This window comes from Mugil cephalus, chromosome 18 (assembly GCF_022458985.1).
Source record: "Mugil cephalus isolate CIBA_MC_2020 chromosome 18, CIBA_Mcephalus_1.1, whole genome shotgun sequence".
NCBI classification, from domain to species: domain Eukaryota; kingdom Metazoa; phylum Chordata; class Actinopteri; order Mugiliformes; family Mugilidae; genus Mugil; species Mugil cephalus.
This window is the reverse complement of record NC_061787.1, coordinates 18907405-18926579: the sequence shown is the minus strand read 5'-3', so window position 1 is coordinate 18926579 and position 19175 is coordinate 18907405. Positions and strand designations below refer to the sequence as shown.

Genomic DNA, 19175 nt, shown 5'->3' with positions numbered 1-19175 from the left:
CCTTCCTGCTCTGGCGTGGCGGGCCTCACGGTGTCTGTCCTGTTGCAAGGCTTCAAAATGACACTGGTCTTGAGATTGTGGCAGACACAAGTTCACACATTCTTTATTATTAGCATCAACATGTTGTGCCAAGTGTTACTTAGTGGTTGTTAGGGACAGCAAAGGGGCCAAGGTGATTACTACTAAAACGTGCCTAATTTACCTTCAGGGAACTATTGCGTTCCTGAGGAGGTTTGAATGTCATCAGTTGCAGTCAGTGGTGAAAAGTAAGCAAGTACTTGAGTATTTTAGTTGTATTCTACTTAATACTAGTGAAGTATTAATCTCATGTCTCTAGACTACATTATGATAAATACAGTATGAGGCTACCACCACCACTTCTTATTCTAGCTTGGCCTTAATGCTGTTCAAGATATAGGATGTTAAGCATGTTGGCTGCAATCTGAAAATCGGGAGAATTTTATGGATCAAGCTAAAATTAGGCTAAAAAGAAGGCACGTAAATAGGATGTTTGCTGCTAACCACCAAACATTGCTTCATATGCAGTGTCAGACAAGAGTATTTATTTTATCAACTGTAATAGATTAAACATAGTAGCCTATGAATCTGCTACATGATATCTTATGCTATCTTATCATACTGTATACTGAGCGCAGGTAGAAACAGCAAATGGAAATTGATGATTTAAAATTAAGTTAAAGGTATAGCATGTTAGACAGGGCTGCTGCTAATTGCACAGCATAGCCTCAAAGGATTGAGGAATACCCATCTTCATGGAGAACTATGCTATGATTAAGCTAAAGATATATCACATTAGCATGGTTTGTGGCTAACTACTCAGCATAGCCTAATATTCATCAGGCATGAGAGATTTATCTATTTTCTCATCAAATCTAGCGGTTACTATAGCTTTACATTCCCATTCATTTCATGTCAATATTGATAATTCTAGTGTGCTAAATATGGCAACAAACTTATAAGTTCCATCTCAGCAATACTACTGGAAGCAGAGAGAAAGTGATTATCTTTACGAATTCACAAAAGATATAGCATGCATCCCAGGTTTGCTGCTTATTTGCTTATTTCATCAAACATTATCTTTTTTTAATCAATTCTAGTATGCTAAACATAGTAGCAAGATTTCTGAAGCAGTAGTTTGTATGTGGTTATGGGTCAACAGTACTTCTAATGTTTGGTGGATGTAACAGCAGCAGGGTTAGAGCTAACTCATGACCCAACTTCTCTATTTTTAAAGAAGTTACTTACTTACTGTTTTCATGTTTTGTGAGAAACAAATCAGGTGTCTGTCTGCATCAATGTCTGTCTGTTTGATAAGCAATTAAGGCCATCAGTATGTACAGTTTGTACTTGGTATATTTGTTTATGTCAGCCCAACTCCCTGGAGCCTGCGGTGGTGTGATGGTATAATTCACCACTCCTGCTTCCCGGAAACTGCCGCTTGGAACAACAAGTTTCATTGGAAAGCAGTCATGAGGCATGAGTCATTCTCAGCTGGGCAAAGGTATCTGCTGAGGGGAAGGATGGCTGGGAGAAAGAGGGGGAGAGGGTGGGGAGTGAAACACTGATGGTTATCATCTGATTGCTGCAGTAACCAGATGATGATGATGATGATGTATAAACAGGAACATGTGTTGTTTTATGGAAACCTTAATGATTATTTATTGAATGTACTCTTGGTGCACAAAGCCGAGTACAGAAACCAATGCATCACCACATTTTTTTTAGCCCCTTCAGCAATTAGCTCTGTTATTGTTGGTTCATATGGGAACTGAAACTTACACTGTGTGGGCCACCTCAGATCAAAGTGTTCGCTCAAGTGTTCACTCTTGGAGAATATCTATTATGTAAGCTTGGAAAATGGACTTAGAAACGGGCTAACATGGTAACGATTGTGCTTAAGAAAACACAATGGATGCATAACAAAGGCCATGGCATAAAAGATTATGAAGGGAAACAAGGGGTTTCGGGATAGGATTTCCCTTTTGATAGGGAAAGAAAACACGTAACGTTTAGGGATGGAGGGAGGGCGGCCGGGGGGAGGAACTTGTGAAAGGAAATGCCGATGACACACAGATCAAATAAATGACATAACTGTTCAAAGTTCACCAGCATACACTGGTAGGTGAGGTCATAGTGGGTAGGCTTTGTTACTTTGGCAACAACAAGCTGTTAGCCTGCCCACTATCTGTGTCCTAATGTACAGACAGGCGCTGAGTCAACAAAGCCGGTGTTTGGAGTCAACCTTTAAAAGTTGTGACCTTAGCAAAAGGTGCAGTAGAGCTGATGTGTTTCCTATACAGCACGGCCAAGTAAAGTTCACCCTCGGCATTAGCCGCTGTTGATCAGCTTTCCTGACAAAAACACAACTATGATAAAGGGGCACCTCACAATAAAGATTTTCCAAAGTTCATTCTTTACGGTGCCATAAACCTTGCTTTGATGAATCTGATCCCACATGTGAACCCATACAAGGAAGCAGAATCTTAATGTGATGACCACAGGCTTACTCACGCTGCTGAGTTTCACTTTAAACACCTGGCACTTACTCATTCCAAACTTAACCAAGTGTGCCTGAATGTTAGCGCTAAGAAAACACAAAGCATTTCTCTATTTCTCATATCTCCCCCCCACGTTTACTTACTATGAGGTCATTAGGAGAAGAGTCAGATAACTTCGTCCGAAACTGATCTGTGTCCCAGATCTGCACCAAAAAGCACTAGAGCAGTGATAGGCCCGATAAGCAAGCAGTAGAGTTGCATTGTTCACAGCTGTGTGAGGACAAAGACCCCTCAGGCAACGGCCTGACTCCCAGGTCAGTGTATAGAGAAGTGAACTCAGATAGCACAGTGAGGGAGGCGACTGAAGTTCCATTGTAAAACACAGAACTGGTATCAGATTGGAACACAAAAAAACACACAAAACTCTCTATTCTTTGGGATTTGCTATTCTTCAGATGAATTCAAACTTGACGTGACACATTTAATCTATGTTATTATGTGAAAGGACTATATATTGGTGTTTTATCTTTTTGTATGTGACAAGGAAGTTCCTCTAAGAAAAAAAAAAAAATAAAAAACCCATCATGTTAGTTTTGGTTTGAGGATTAAAGATTGACACCTGGATTAGTTCTGGGTAGGAACAGAAGTATATTTAAGCATAGTAGTGAGGAATAGTGATTGTGTCTGATCTGGTGTGTGTCTGGTCTGGTCTGGTATGTGGCTAGAATCAAACAGCAAATTTAACACATTTAGCATTTTATAGCCAGGATAAAATTTTGGCATGCTTAAAACAACACCACTACCTCTGCTAATATCAACTAAAGAATCCACTTTCCTGAAGTTAAAATTAAAAAAAAATTCATTGTTTATTGGTATTTATATGTCTGCATTTTAAGCACCAACATTTATCTGAGCAAGACAAGCCATACTTAACCAGGTTTTTTAATCAGAGTTGAAAAACACCAAACTGAAAATGCGCCAAGTCAGACAACAGTCACCAGCTTATGTTCTTTGGTTGTTTTTTTTTTTTTTTTTTTTGCGACACCGGCTACGAAACTATGACTCAGTGTTACTTTTATTCATGCATAAGGAATTTGTCTGTCTGCACTCCACAACTGGGTGATAGGTGATCTTGTATAGGAGTCTGAGAACACCTCGCTGAGCTCAGTATGTTCACGGTCGTGGTAACCTGATCGTAAGTCTACACTCCCTCCCCTACGCTTTAGCTCCCACACCCAAGAGTGTACAATGAATACACGCCAGTTCCCTAATCAGTGGGTTGGGCCTGTTTGCGCCGTGGCCTCGATAAATACCACCCCCCGAAACAGCCAGACGCTGCTGGTTCCCACAGAGGTTGGCAGAAAAAAATAAAATGCTTAACATTCCTTAACCCTGTATAATGGTAGTAGCTTTTCGCGCAGACCTGGCATCACTGTGTGTGGGGGGGCAACTTGCAAAACAATGACCATTGAACCGTCCTAGAGATTTTCCAGCACTTTTAAGATCTAGGGCTGAAATCTCTCTCTCTTCACACAAAGCACCACTTGAAGGCCTTGGTTGACACAATGTGTATTGGTAGGAGAGAGCGAAGCTCAGATTGTAGGGAGGTGGAGGGGTGGCGGGGGGCACATATGGTTACTTCGCTGCTTGTTTCCCCAAATGAAGCTGGAGATGCTTTCATTTGAACAGATTCTCCCGAGAGCAACGACAGCAGATCTGTGGATCACAGAGACGACTCAGTTACTGCTGAGTGATAACCTCAAGGCTATATGACACAGCCAGCATGGTCACTGGTAATTTGCTGTTGTCAAAACACCGCTAACATGCACAAGGTTACACGCCTCCACATGCTCCCAGTATTTAACAGTGCCTATTTCCATGCTACTGTTAGGTTGAAGTGGACACTTTCCGCTGACATTTTCATTTATTCCTAATTGGTTTGGATTACTGTCATTGCTTGATTGCGTTTTACATTTAAAGCCACTTTGTGTATTTAAAATAATAGGAAACTGATATTTTAATGGCTTGGTAAACTAATGTGTTTCATGGTGATTGGCCTGTTGACGTACATGAGGGCTACATTCCATGTTCCCGTCATTTATTCTCCTTTGCAACTCACAAAATACCGGACAGAAACCTAGAGTTCACAGCCTTGGCAAATGCTGTCATTTTCATGCTCACAGTGGGAATGTTCAGGAGGATGGTAAGGTACTGGTCCAAGTTGACGCCACTACGTTACAGGTCATTGGGTCACCAGAGCTGTTGTTGTTGTTCATTCAAAAGGTCATGAGTCTGGACATTGAGAGATTTTACTTGACTATATCGATCAGCCACAACATTAAAACCACTGACAGGAGAAGTAAATAACATTGACAATCTTGTCACAATACAGTGTTCTGCTGGGAAACTTTTGGACCTGGTAATTACGTATGTGTCTGCAGTTAGACATGTAAACATGCAATGACACTCCTTGATGGCAGCAGCCATCCCCAGCAGTATGTAGACTGACACAGACACACACACACTTTAGGAACAACTCAAAGAACACTAAGAACAACAAAAGGTGTTGACTTAGACTCCAAATTATTTACAATCATTTCTATTCTCTGATGAGTCACAGCTGTTTTGGAGACACAAGGGAGACCTACACAACACTAGGAATGTGGTCATAATCTTATGATTATCTTATCAGTATGATTCATCTTCAGAGAACCATGAATGTTAATACAGATATGGAGATGTTTAATTGAAACATAATATCAACAAAGTCAGTATCATTCATCCTCTGGTTTTTAAATTTGTCGCCCCAATCTGGAGAAAATGATATTTCTCTCCTCTCAGAGAACTGACCCAGTGACACTAAGATGAATGGGCTGGAACCAACACAAAGCCAAACAGACAATAAGACAAATTTTTCTCCAGTGTTGCTTCATTTTTCTCGGAACCAGAAGTATCAATGCATGAAATTTTAACATTGCGGGGACCGAAACATTCTTGATGGATTGTGTCTGCTCTTAATTACGTTGAAACAATGATGCAAATTAGCCACTGAGCTAACCTCAGCATATTTAAATTGACTTATTTTAAAGGTCAGTGTGTTGATTAATATGGAATTTAAATGCACTGTCCCCCTTTAATAAGCAGATCCACACACACGCACACACACTGAAAATAATACGATTCTCAAAAGCTCAGGATGACCTACGAGGGTCGTCCACCCAAAACAAAGAAAAACCTATTTCCACTGTGTTTGAGTACACCTGTGATTGGGGGAAGAACGTCCATCGCATTGTCCGTTGACAATATTGATCCCACCCCCCCCAGTATATCAGCAAACTGATATATATCGGGCTGTTCTGAATGCGAGCGCACAAACCAATTCACAACCCTCCATCACCGGACATCACAAGAGCATCCTGACTGATTGCAGCGTCCCATGCGTGCTCAGCTGAAACTCACACACACACGCACACGCACACGCACACGCACACACACACACGTACGCTCACGGGGGCCAACTCTTCATCCTCAAGGTCAAGAGCTGCTGAAGGCGAGGGGGCTCCTTGCGCACGACCTGATGGGGCTGACACCGCGAGACCCATTGTGCACACATGTTGATCTGTCCCCAGACGTGTCCTGACAGCCGACGTCGCGCTGAACCGTCAATGCATTTCAATGAGAGGATCTCACCGTCATGTCTGTGTCTGAGGCGGGGTCACGAGACGCTGGGAGTGTGTGTGTGTGTGTGTGGCGAGGGGGGGGTGGTTGGAACAAAGCTAAGCGCATTTGCAGGCTGGACAAGGCTCAGCCGCGTGGAGTGTGTAATCCAAAACCAGGGTAATGATTATCTCCCCTCCCCACAAGCGCTGACTCAATTCTGATTTATGATTCGAATGAATATCGATTTTCCAGGAGCTCCCCTTACCCCCGCCCCTCACTCTCTCTTCCCTTCCATTTCTCCTTTTAACAAAAGAGTGAATGATGTATGTGCATTGATTTCCAATCAATTATTTTTATTCTCATTTTATTTAAGCTTGGACAAATTTTCAGCAGCCCCAGCGGAGGGCAATGCATCTCTATCAATTGAGCTGCGCCTCATTACTAACTGGGCCCCTGATAGCGAGCAGGCAAATAATGAGTTTATTCTCAGCCACGTCCACACTAAACACTGCTTGCCCATGCACATGTGCCATGTCAAAGAAATTAACACGTTACCTCACTGTTTTATTATCTCCCTTGTAGAGACTTTTTTTTCTTATTAGAGCGGCTTGAGCGCAGGTTCGCTTTCTGAAAGTCTTTTCGAAGGAAGTTGAAATGTGCACTTCCACCGTTTTGTTTGGGTTGTGAAAGCAGATGTCTGAGGGATCCTAATGGCTCTCTGTTTTTCTAAGCTGGTGCAGTTCCCTTTAAAAACATGCCCGTCCGGAACAGGCAGATTGCGGCTGGCAGCTTTCTTGAGGGCTGCTCGTCCAAACAACTCCACACCGGACACCAGGTGTCCTAGGGCCATATGACACACACCTGATTTTTATTGGTTGCACACTTCTACGTTGCAACAGGTGTTGTAATAAAATAGATGGTGGGACATCATCTTGCATTATAAGCTCGAGTAGTTTGGGCCATGATGAGATGCCTTTGCAAACTGTCCGTCGGTATGAAGGGGAGCAGCTTTGCGGTCAGTACAGTCATTACATATTTGGACGCTGCTTTGCTGTAAAGTTTGTCAACGCTGAGGGGCCCTGCAGCTGCCTCCCTGCGACAGTGTAACAGAGAACAACGTTTAGCCAAAATATGACAACTCCGCACTGTGAGTTTTGGGAAAATTGATCCATGTTACAGACCAAAAGTCAGGCTCTGCTGAACGTTTGACCTTTCCTTAACCCACTTGCACGTAATGAACCCTTTGCTAAACTGCAGCCACCGTGGTTTCAACAGAAAATTGTGTAATACCAGTTACAACTGTACGCAAATAGCAGAATGTAACTTGATGTTGTTGTCATATTAGTGAGTTTTTCTAATTTGTTACATTACCGGGCATAATGGTGTAGTAACAGGATCCCTAAGTGTGATGAATCATACATTTGAAATGAAGTAAAACTTTTCTCAGTCCAGTTATTGATCATTAGCCTATAAAATCGTGTAGTGTCCACGACAAGACCATCTTCAGATGTCTTGTTCTTGATATAATATTTTATTATCAGGTAAGACAGAAGACTCATTATCACATCAAGAGGGGCAGTAAATGTCAAACCTTTGGCCTTTATCCTTATAAATGAACAAAAACTGACTCTGGTCCATGCATAACATCCATAGAGGACAATGGATAAAACTCTGGAGAGCAGCCATAATAATAATCCTCCTCCTCCTGTGCACATTTTTAAAACATGATAGTTTTCATGTCAGGTTGCCCAGAAAAACCTCTAGGAACAACTTACTGATTGGGTTGACAGTGATGCATTAAAATGGGTCATCCCATAATTGCTCTTTCCTGTGGCTACTGGCTGGGCTGGGATTACATAACGATGATAAAGCCGCGGACCCGGTCTCCTAAGATAAAAGCTACCATGCAGGACCCCGTGCATTCTCTAAATGCTTCATCTAAGAGGTCTTCTGAAGGAAGTGATTACTGCAGAGCTGCCCACTAATGCTCCAGCGGTACCAGACGGCGTACTCTGTTATTCATCAAACGTATACAGTGTAAGCCCCGGCAACTTCGGAAACGCATGAATGATGAGTGGCCGTGTTATTGTGCGTTGATAAGCCAGGCATTCAGTTGCGTTTCACGCGGTGACAAAAGAAGTTTTAACTGCTGCTCCTCTAAATGGACTTTTCGGTCTTCAAAGCAAAGTGTCCACTGAGTTCTGCAGGGGCATAATGAATAGCCCCATTAGTAACATAAAAGCAGAGCGGAATTCCTTCGCAGGGGTGCAGGGGCCAGCCCCAGGCTCCACAAGACATCCCAATCGCCATATGACCAAATATCAGATGCTGTGGGTGACAAACATGATCTCACAGCTGAGAGCAGCACAAAGGACGCTCAGTTGTCTGCCCTGTCTGGCAACAGAAAAATACTGCCACTTAGAAGACAATGCAGCTCCTGTGTTGAAATGTTGTTTATCTCATGAGGCGATAGTGTGCCAGGTTGTGCAGCGACTCAATACTGTGAACTTATGCAATGGCTGCAGGAAGAGATGCCTCAGTGGCACGCGAGTACTCCGAGTACTTCTCCACAGAGGAAATGACAAGAATAAGTCAGGGTGACGTAGTGCCATTGCAAAATCTGAGGTGGAATGCTACTGGAATGAAATGCCATTCATGAGGGAATACAGCTGATATCATGAGACAATGGAGGAATTCTGGTGTCGCAATTTAGCTATGAAGGGAATGTTCGTGCTTCTACTTTGATAATCATCAGAGAGTGTGATGTAAGACCGGGCATGTTTGGACTGCACTTCTCTGGGAGATTTAGATTTCAAGTTGAACTAATCTAAACATAAGAACTTGATCTTCACTTGATCTCCGAACTTCCAGCCCCACGTCTCCTTCGCAGGAGTGACAAAGCAAAACTATTTAGATGTGAAACAGTGTGCAGTTCACCTCTGCACACCACGAAAATTTTAATTTCGCTTTTACATCAGACTGTTGGAGAAGTGGTGGAGAAAACGTGAACCACTCTTTTTACACAAGGCTAACACGTATTGAGAAACCGAAGACAATCCTTGAACTACACTATCATACATATGATGTGCCTAAAGATGAGCAGACCCAGACAACTTCTGTCATAAAAAATAACTATAGCAACAATGTAACATAATATGGTAAAGGCTCTGACATTGAGCGGAAGTAAGTATGATAGCAATTCATCAAATGACAGATACAAGCTATTAATTCCATAAAGGATGCATAAATGATATAACCTACCATAAAATTAGATTATCCTCCAGCATTTTGTAAACAATAATGACTTTTGAGTTGTTTAGTTGTCACTTGTGTTAGGGGAAATTCGATAGTGAGTAGTGATACTGAAGTCGTTTGTGTAGACTTACGAAATAAGAAAATCCGAAACTACCAGACCAAGATCTTCAACACTAGAATAGTAGAAAAAGTTGCACATGTGAAATAGTACGCAGCTCACCTCCTCAAACCACCCGGTAAATTTAGCTATGTTGAACTCTAATGTATAACCACAAAACTATTCCACGTTAAACATGTCGCACCAGAAGGGAAAACATATTATAAGAAGCAATGAAACTATAGCAACCATGTTACATAACATGGGAAGGCCTCTGGCAGCGAGGAGAAGTAATTATTGTGGTCATTTGTCAAATTATTCTTTACTTTATTCTTTACCTTACTTAATTTAGTTCTTAAGTCACAGGTGTCAAACATACAGCAGCTTGTCTAATCTGGCCTGCAGCATGAATTTGCAAAGTGTGAAAATAACAGAAGACAGCTATTTTTTTTCACAACATTGACACCCAGAACTAAACAGCTGAAAGCAATGTGCCAAAATAGCACTTATTTTTCTTAAGAATTTTCATTTTATTTAAAGGATAGTTTATTAAATGTATGTGCTCTCTTAATTTACCTGTTTTTCTTAGATTTTCAGTAAAACAAATGGAAAAGGTCTGGAGTTGTTACTTCTAGGTTATTATTATTGCACTTGGCCCCTGAACTAAAATGAGTTTGGCACCCCTGCTCTAAGTTGTTTAGTTGTCACTTTTTTTTTTTTTTTTTTTTTTGATAAACAAAACACATTGGAAACTACTTTCCTGCTGCATTAGGTGAAAGTCTTGCTGCGTAGTTTGGTTATTTTGATATAAAATAATCTTGGTAATGACTGTGAGTTAATTTATTAACATAATAGCTAAACTGGGGTAAATCTGGGAACATGCTTTGTTAAACAGAAAAACTTTGGGGAACTACTGTTGAATATGTATGCTCTTTTAAGTGCAAATTAGGTCTTTTTTTTATTATTTTGGATTTAATAACAGGCTGCACTTGTCAGACCTCCGCCATAGGACAGAGTGCAACTTTTATCTGCTTTTTTTTTCTTTTCAATGATAAAACAGAACCGTAGTCTCTAATGATCATCGCTGATGAGAAGCAGGACTGATGTTTCCTCTTCTGATAACACTCTGACATCATTTAGTCACCGTGTCCCGAGACGCTGTCACTCCTGAGAGGAACTTTCAGCGGCTGATGTCAACACACGCACTTCACCACAGTTTACAGCCTGCCTGGTGAACTCATCCCCTTTAAATGGCAGTGTTGCAAGTGTTACTTGTGACAAAGTTGCTCGCACATACACAAACGCACGCACGTACGCACGCGCACACAGAAAGTCGGATGTTTTCCGTAGAAGCGGAGTAAAATCGGCTCGGCTCACATGCGCTGTCTGTGGCAGAAACACGCAGCCGACAGAAAAAGACTACGCGGAGAGTCCACCAGCGGCTTATATACATGCCTATAAATAACCGGCCAATGAGCGGAGAGCCGCTGGGAGTTAAACCCACCAATTAGAACGCAGAAGGAAGCAAATTAAGTCCGAGGCGCGCCGCGATTGGTCCGCCGTGATATCATTTGCAAGCGCCTGCGACGCTCGCCGCCGATTGGCCGACGCGCCGCGGACGTAATCGGGCAAAGAGGAGGGGGGAGGAGGTAAGAGAGAGAGAGAGGAGGGGTAACGGGCATCGAGGCTTCAATAGGGAAGTTTGCGGAGCGCAGTTGTTCCCCATCCAGTCCGGTGCAGTGTTTGCAAATACCTTGAACGCAGGGAGAGGAGAAGAAGGAAGGAGGGGGAACTTGACGGACGGACTCTCGCTTGCTCCCGCTGCTCAACACAAGTCTGCGTCTGCATCGCAGGGAGATCACTCTTATTCCGTTCGCTGGGTGTTTATTTTTTTCTATCTGTCTGAAATATATATATATACATATATATATTAAAGTGCAGCTAAATAGATAAATTTAAAAAAATATACAAGTTCGGTGGAAAAAATGGATGTTCTACCCATGTGCAGCATCTTTCAAGAACTTCAAATAGTTCACGACACGGGCTACTTCTCAGCCTTACCGTCACTGGAGGAGTACTGGCAGCAGGTGAATATAACTTAACTGTGTCTTAACGATCAGCTGCGGCTGGGGCTCTTCCTTTCTTTCTTTTTTCTTTCTTTCTTTTTTTTTTTTTTTTTTTTTAAAAAGTCGCTGTTTGAGTCATAGCGTAAGCGAGCAGATTTCACGCTCCTCGCTGCAATAGATCACAACTGCTGCGTTTAGGTGCGTCTAGGAAGTTGAGAAAATTTGCAAATCTCCCTCGCAGCGGCTGAGAGCGCACGGTGCGTCCATCGCTTTTGACGCGTTATCGGTTCTGTTGTGAAGTTTTGTTATTTATTTATTTATTTATTTATTTACTGGAGGTGGGAGCTGAAGTGGATCAGTGTGACAGTCTGACAGCTGGAGTCGAGGCTCTGCTGCGTCCAAGATGAATGGGGGGAGAGTAACTGAAGCAGCAGCAGCAGGGTGCTGGTGCCTTTACTGCCCTGAGCGTTTCTTCTTCTTCTTTTGCTTCATGTAATTCTTTTGGCTGACGCTTTTAGAGCATGAGCGAGAGAGAGAGAAAGAGAGAGGGAGCTGATTTCACTGACAGAAGCTGGTGAAATGACCGCGGATGTTTGAGAGGGAAGGAAGTGCATTTTCAAATCAGTCAGCATTTAATACAGAATCTGATACAGGACACGGCATCATGTTCTTTTTCAGTCTTATTACATGATTTGGTTCAGGATCTGTATTCTGAACTTTGGAAGTGTGCCCTTAAGCCTTGTTGTTGCGCCTAAAAATAAAACATTTAGTTTCATTTTTGCGAAACGTCCATTTGCACTGTCACTGGATTTGAATGGGCTCCACAACATGACACTATCAGATGTCAGCCTTGGCCGGTCGCTGCTCGCATGAGTAGACAGTAGCACAGCTGGAAAATATGCAGGAGCCTGGAGGAAACGTTTATTGTACGTGTGCCATGTCAAACGCGCCGTCTTCTTCTAACGGGCAGCCCCCTGCTTTTTCAACTTTCATAGGCTCAAGTAAATTGGGAGCCTGTGTGTTTGTGTGTGTGTGTATCTTTTTCTTCTTCTTCTTTTTTTTTATACCACGAGGGCTAAAGTGGTAGAGGAAGGATGTGATTGCATGACAGTGGTACGCATGAGGAAAAGCAGCTGAATGGGCCCTTCACGTTGGAGGGGGAAGTTGAGCGGCTTCCTTAAAAGGAGTCTAAAAATTTGTTCAGTGAGTCACCGTGGAGTGCTGAAATGACAATGCATGTTTGGTGCCCGGGGATGCAGGAGAGCTGGACCTTGAATGGTCCTTGAGTGAAACACATGAGACTGATGTGGTCACTTTTAAGTGTTTTGATGAGTGTGATTAAGTGGGGGAAGGCTGAGTTGAGCCAAGGAAAGGCATCAATGGCGTATTCAGGATCATAAATGTGAGTGGTTATGGGGTATTGTAACCATGTCTGGCAATGTTTATCTCGCTTTTCATCTCTTAAGTCTGGATCATTAAAAGTAAAAAGTAGTGGAAAAACACTGTTAAGTCCTTGCTGAACTCTATCTTACCTCAGCATCTGTCGAATGCACTGCAAATATTTGAGATTTTAGCTTTATTTCCCTTCCATTGATGAATTTTTCTAAGCCTGATCATTAAAAGTGCTGGAATTTCCTTGTTAGGGCTTCCTGCTGTAAGCATTTGGCAAATATTACACTACCAAAAGCCTATTGGGGATGTGCACATGCATGATTTAATAGGATTTCCCACACAGATGCGTTTTGCTGGTGTAAGTGAAGCTCCTCTCTTGAGGAGGGAGCCGTTTCTGTAATTCATTTGTCCTCACTCTCGTTTCGTTGCACCCCATCAGACATGCCTGGAGTTGGAGCGCTACCTGCAGAGCGAGCCCTATGTCTCCACGACCGACCTCAAATTCGACGGCCAGGAGGACCTCTGGAGCAAGTTGATCCTTGCCTGCGGGGACAAGTCTAAGGCCGAGTCCGACCCAAAGCTCCCCGCGCCCCACGAGGAAGACAATCAGGACAGCCAGCTCTTGGACACCAACAGCGTGAATTCGGACGCCAGCAGCGAGGCCTCGGACAGTTCTGAGGAGCTCTCACCCACTCACAGCTTTACCTCCAACCCTCTGGGCTCTGTCTTGGTTGGCACTGGACCTTTTAGCCCCTCCGTCATCAGCACCCCGCCGTCCTCTCCGGAGGCCAACTCCGAGGCCGGGGGCGTCATGAACGGCTGGGTGGCCGCGCACGCTGAGCTGCACTTGCCGGTCAAAAGCCGGAGCGGCGGGGCGGCAAAGAGCACGGAAAAGACGGGACTCATCTGCGGGGATGCGTCTCCGGACGGCAGGAGGCGAGTACACAGGTGTCACTTCAACGGGTGTCGCAAGGTTTACACGAAGAGCTCCCACCTCAAAGCACATCAGCGCACTCATACAGGTGAGCGTCAAGTTCGGGCCTCAACTATCGGCACGGTGTAAACAGGCAAATAAAGAGAAAGGAAGGACCGGTTGCTGTTTGCAAGCAAAAGCAATTCATTTGCTAAGTTTCAGAAGCTCTGTTTTATTGGGTTTTTAAGGCCGGAAGTGCTGCTAATTTAGTCTTCCCCCTTAATGGCATTGTCCAGCCATTGTGTAATGCAATTAAAGGTCCACATTGCATGGTGTCCTCAGCTGGAGCACTGCGAGTATTAGCTCTGCATGGCTGGATACCTAAACTGTGACCTAATCTATCTGGAATGTGACTGACTGAGCCAACAGCGAGAGAGGGAGAGCGCAGGGGGGAGGGGTTGCACATGGGAGATAAAAGGACTTCAAAACAGATTGAGTTTCACCATGGGAAAGGGGTGAATGGGGCGGGGAGTCGGGGGGCCACGGAGTTGGGAGGGCTTTGAATGGTCATTTGAACGTGTCTTATTTTTGATTAGCGGCGTGAAATTGCTCGTGTAGCTTTTTTTTTTTTTTTTTTTTCTCCTCGGCTCTTCTTTTCGTTTTCTATATCCCCCTCATTCAGCTGCGTGGCAACGGCGTTAGCATTCTCAACATGTTTCAGGTTGCTTTAAAAACCGAGCCAACAGGTTCAGCGGAATCTGGGTCTCGAGAGGCACGTCCGCAGCTCCGGCTCTCGCCTGGCCCCCGGGACGATTTGAATGCGCATTCATGTAAATAACAACAGCCAATCAGTCGTCGTCTGGGCATCAGTTAATCCTCTTGTTGTTTTTTTTATGCTCTGCAGGTGAGAAACCCTACAGGTGTTCATGGGAAGGCTGCGAGTGGCGTTTTGCACGAAGCGACGAGTTGACCAGACACTTCAGGAAGCACACTGGGGCAAAGCCATTTAAATGCAGTCACTGTGACAGGTAAGCCTGGGCGTTTATCTGCCAATAACGTCAGCAGGCCTCTGCATTTTTTCGTTGATGTGATCTGCTTTTCTCGCACCGTCCAAATGGGTATGTTTATACATCCCTTAGAGATTGAAAGCACTGATGCATTTCAGCCTGGTAGACAAAAATATGAGCCAGACTGATAAGTGGACCAGGCTATTTATTGATATTAGCTTTGGCCAACAAGTAACATGATTGCTGGACGGTACTTCAGAAATATGTCATGAGTTGTAAAATACATAAATATTGGAAAAGATATAAGATAATATATCCTGATCAGATTTCTGCGCTAATCAGCACCGGTATCAGTTCTAATAATGAATAATCTAAGGTAAATTCTTTGTTGGTTTAGCTATAAATAAGCGACTAATAAATGCTTCATTCATTCATTTTATATAGACACTAACCTTCCTTCCCTTCTGTTCCCAGATGTTTCTCCAGGTCTGACCATCTGGCTCTTCACATGAAGAGGCATGTCTAGAGCAGGGCAAGCACCAACCAAGCAACGCAGCGAAGGGGAAGATAAGAAGTTGTTGTTTTTTTTTTGTTTTTTTTTTCATAAAATAAGAAAAAAGAGGAAAAAAAAAACCAAACAAATGCCGTCTCCCGACCAGTCTCTTGGTTGAACTGTCCCAGAGCAGAGTGGTGGGAGTGTGTTCCAGCCAAAGCATGCCGTTTTGCACCATACTGAAACCCAGTGCCTCCGGGACCTCTCTTTGGAGAAAGGCGCTCTGAAGGTTGTCTGTTGCAACAAGAGGACAAAATCAAGGATGGGGAAGAAATGTTCTTTTGTTTTTGTTTTTTTGGATTGAGAAGGACTTACAACACACAAGAAAACAACAAAAAAAAAAGAAAGAAAAGAAAAACAAGACAAACATACAGAGTGAATGATTTGTATGTATGGTGCATGATGTTTTGGGGACATCTCCCAGACAGCAGATACACTGGTACTTTACTAAACTGTCTGAGGCGAGCATGAGTGCACTGTGAATGTCTGGGATTGGCTAACCGGCCCCATGGGAAAGAGGAGAAGAGAAAAAGGAGAGGATTTTTTTTTGGTTGGGGAGAAGAGATGGATTGGTGTGGTTGGATGGCGCGGGGCCGGTGCCGATGTTGCTGTGGACTGAATGGTTTTCTGGGGGAAACATTCCACTTGTGTTTCCCTGGTGGCAGTGTGAGGATGGGGCATGGAGGAAGTTCCTGCCTGCCTGTCTGTCTGTCTGGCACCCAGACTTGGGAGGGAGGAGTAAGGGGGGGGGGGGGGGGGCTGCTTATTTGAAGCTCTTGATGCCTTGGGTTTGACCAGAGAGAACATGGAGAGAGGTGTTCTGGTCTGTGACCCAGGGGCCAAATCTCCTCCCAGGTCACTGTATGACAGGAGCTTTTTTGGTGTTTTTGGTGCAGCTACTAAATGTGCAATGTGTTATGTAGCCTGGTTTATTATTTTTTTACAAGCTACAAAGCTCATTTGTAGTCCAATTGTATAAGCTGTGTGCTTAGAGGTATAACACAACTATACTATAACTTCAGTATCATAGACAGGTGTTGCATGGTTCTAGGGTTTGTTCATTTCCTGTTTCCACTGTAATCAGGACTGCAAATAGTTTCAATAAAAAGTGCAGCTAAAATGCGAACGGTTAAATGTTACAATATTGTACATAAAGCCTTGATGATTTCCTCTTTTTACTTTCACCCATTTTCTTCATTCTGTTTTTTTTTTTTTTTTTTCCCCATCTGGCTGGAGATTTCACCACTGCTTACTAACTTTTCTCATTCATCCCAAGCCTTGAGGGACTCACTTTTGATTAGTAGGGTTTTTTTTTTCTTTTGTACTTTCTTTCTATCTAATAATGCACTGTTGACCTTAATGGTGCCTTATGCAAGTGACTCAGCCCTGTGGTGGCGGTGGCTTTTGCTCCCGCGGGGTGTCACATTTGTTGTCTGGGTGATTCGACCAGCTTGATCAAGGCTCAATTACAAATGAACTAGCACCTCCTTCGGGTTTAAAGGCGGCAAAGGCAAACTAAATGAAAATCCGATGGTTAATCGGGTTGAAATGTAAATGTTCACAGAAGTACCTTCTCTCTGTTGATTGCCTCTTTGTATTGGTTTTTCTGAGCGCCAGTTCAGTTGATGTCTGTCATGTTAAATTAAGTCCCAACATGTATAGAAGACTGTATGTTTAGAGCACTTAAATCCATTATTAAAGATTTTAACTACTGTGTAGTATGTACTCCATTACACACAGCGCTGAGGTGTAAACCACCTGACCAGCTTTGCAAAAAGGTCTCAAGAGCACTGCTCCTTTTTCCCCTTGTATCCTTCCCTGTCACCAGCCGCCGGCCCCCTCTTCCTCCTCCTCCTCCCGCTCCCATCACTGTCCCTACCACCCTTGCAAGTGGGACTGAAGAAAAAGCTAAAGATTTATTGTAATTAACAGGCTGCAGTCGGACAGGCCTCGCCTTGTACTGCCTCTGCGTAATGAATTGCTAAAGGCTTTGTTGGCATGGAATCTGTCACAGACTGCTGACTGTGTAGGTTGGTTATTGACCTGTCTGGGGAGCGTTGTTTTAGCCAAGCTGCAACAGTATTATGAAAACCAGGAGCGAGCGATGGAGGGCGGCCCAGTGTCGGGTCTCTCGGGAGGAGATGCAAGTCGGATCAAGCATTAGCTGTGAACGAAAAAAAAAAAAAAATCTTTTTAACAGTTGTAGGGAGATGGAATGGATGTTTGACAGTGTAGAGGAGACTAAAGTAATTCTAGGGATTCTGCCGATCAGGATGGGGCGACCTGTGCCACCCGCTCCAGATCAGCGACCTCGGTGCAGGAATTCGATGTTGCAGCAAGTCACACTGTGGCATGCTGCGACGTATGGATTTCGGATCAGAGGGCGCAGGAGGCGGGATGAGCACAAACTTGAAACTGCTTGCTGCAGTAGATTTTTGGGAGGCGCTGGCAAGGCCTTAAGAGCAGGAACATCCATTCGGTTAAAAAAAAAGAAAAAAAAGAAAAGATAATTGAGCCTTGATTTAAGCCTCGTGTTTCGTTTTCTTTTTTTTTTTTGCTTGCATCTTTTACACTCTTCTACTATCTCTTTTATTCATCCCACCACCCCAACTGTTCTGTCACACACACACAAACACACACAGCTCTTTGTTCTCAACTGAATCTTTGTATAAAAAGAAAAAAAAACACAACTTTTGTAAAATTGTTATGTTTATGCTTTATGAAATTTTTATTTGAAATTGTTTTGCAAAATTGTTATATTTCTGTATGAATGTATTTTTTATTGGAATAATAAGAAATTCTTATCTGACTTTGGCTTGCTTCCTTTGTGTCATTCGTTGGTTCTCCTCAGTTATGCTTTTTAACGTGAAAGTTTTTTTTTTTTTTTTTATTTGTGCTTTTTTTTTTGCCTGTGGAAGATTTGCAGCTAGGATGAATTCCTACTTTAGAACTACATCCTGCCTGGCAGCCCAGGACAAGCAAGCGAGTAGCACATTTAAATACGTTTACCAAACTTACCTTGACTGTTAAAATACCAGCGTGAAAAAATACCCCTCTGTAAAAAAAAAAAAAAAAAAATAGGCAAATTCCACCTTAGGACAAACTGGCCACTAAGCACAGAAACCTGACGTGCCTTGCCCCCCAGTGGCAAAAAGTTTGAGTAAAACCCCGCCGCAGCGGTTTCGGTTCTTAAAAACGGCCGACTGCTCGCTCCTTGGAGCTAGCTAGCGCTCATCAAAGCGGTATAAATAATTTATCTCCTACAGCCCGTGGCATCTAATTAGAGAGCCGCTTTTATACATTTGTTAGATAATTACTCTACTTGACGCGATAATGATACCAAACAGCAGTGGATAAACCGAAAGAGTCGAGTTTGACTTAAAAACCAACAGGAAAATAAGATTACATTAAACATGCTTGTTCTTCCTTCTCTGATCCCCTGCTTGTGGTGGTGACCTCGGATGGGCAGGAAACTTATTAGCGCCTCTGATTTCTAGTGAAAGCCCTGCGGTTTCTAAATGAAGCTTCGCTTGCAGTTGGTAATTAAACTCGCTTTGGAGAACCTCCCAGCTTTGGAGTGTTGTTTTTTTTCCCCCAAATCCTTGAAGCTCCTTGATCTCTCAAAACTGCTGCCCCGCTCGATTTGATATGTCAACATCTACCTACCACGCATAAGGCTCGGATGAAGAGCAACGGCCAAAGAGAAGGAATTA

The 19175-nt window shown here is 43.3% G+C and overlaps 1 protein-coding gene across 1 annotated transcript; it reads left to right on the top strand.

The window, feature by feature from the left end:
- The first annotated feature begins 11213 nt into the window (after positions 1–11213).
- klf6a (Kruppel-like factor 6a) lies at positions 11214–18271 on the top strand. The gene is made up of 4 exons (XM_047568194.1): positions 11214–11618; positions 13429–14011; positions 14807–14930; positions 15384–18271. The coding sequence occupies exons 1-4, from the start codon at positions 11517–11519 to the stop codon at positions 15433–15435; spliced, it is 861 nt and encodes a 286-aa protein (XP_047424150.1). The 5' UTR covers positions 11214–11516; the 3' UTR covers positions 15436–18271.
- Positions 18272–19175: the final 904 nt, after the last annotated feature.

What these genes read in the sequence shown, in the direction of transcription:
- klf6a (XM_047568194.1), top strand. Translation starts at nt 11,517, where the DNA reads ATGGATGTTCTACCCATGTGCAGCATCTTTCAAGAACTTCAAATAGTT. An exon ending in TGGAGGAGTACTGGCAGCAG is followed by an intron (nt 11,619 to 13,428) that starts GTGAATATAACT and finishes GCACCCCATCAG; the next exon opens with ACATGCCTGGAGTTGGAGCG. An exon ending in ACATCAGCGCACTCATACAG is followed by an intron (nt 14,012 to 14,806) that starts GTGAGCGTCAAG and finishes TATGCTCTGCAG; the next exon opens with GTGAGAAACCCTACAGGTGT.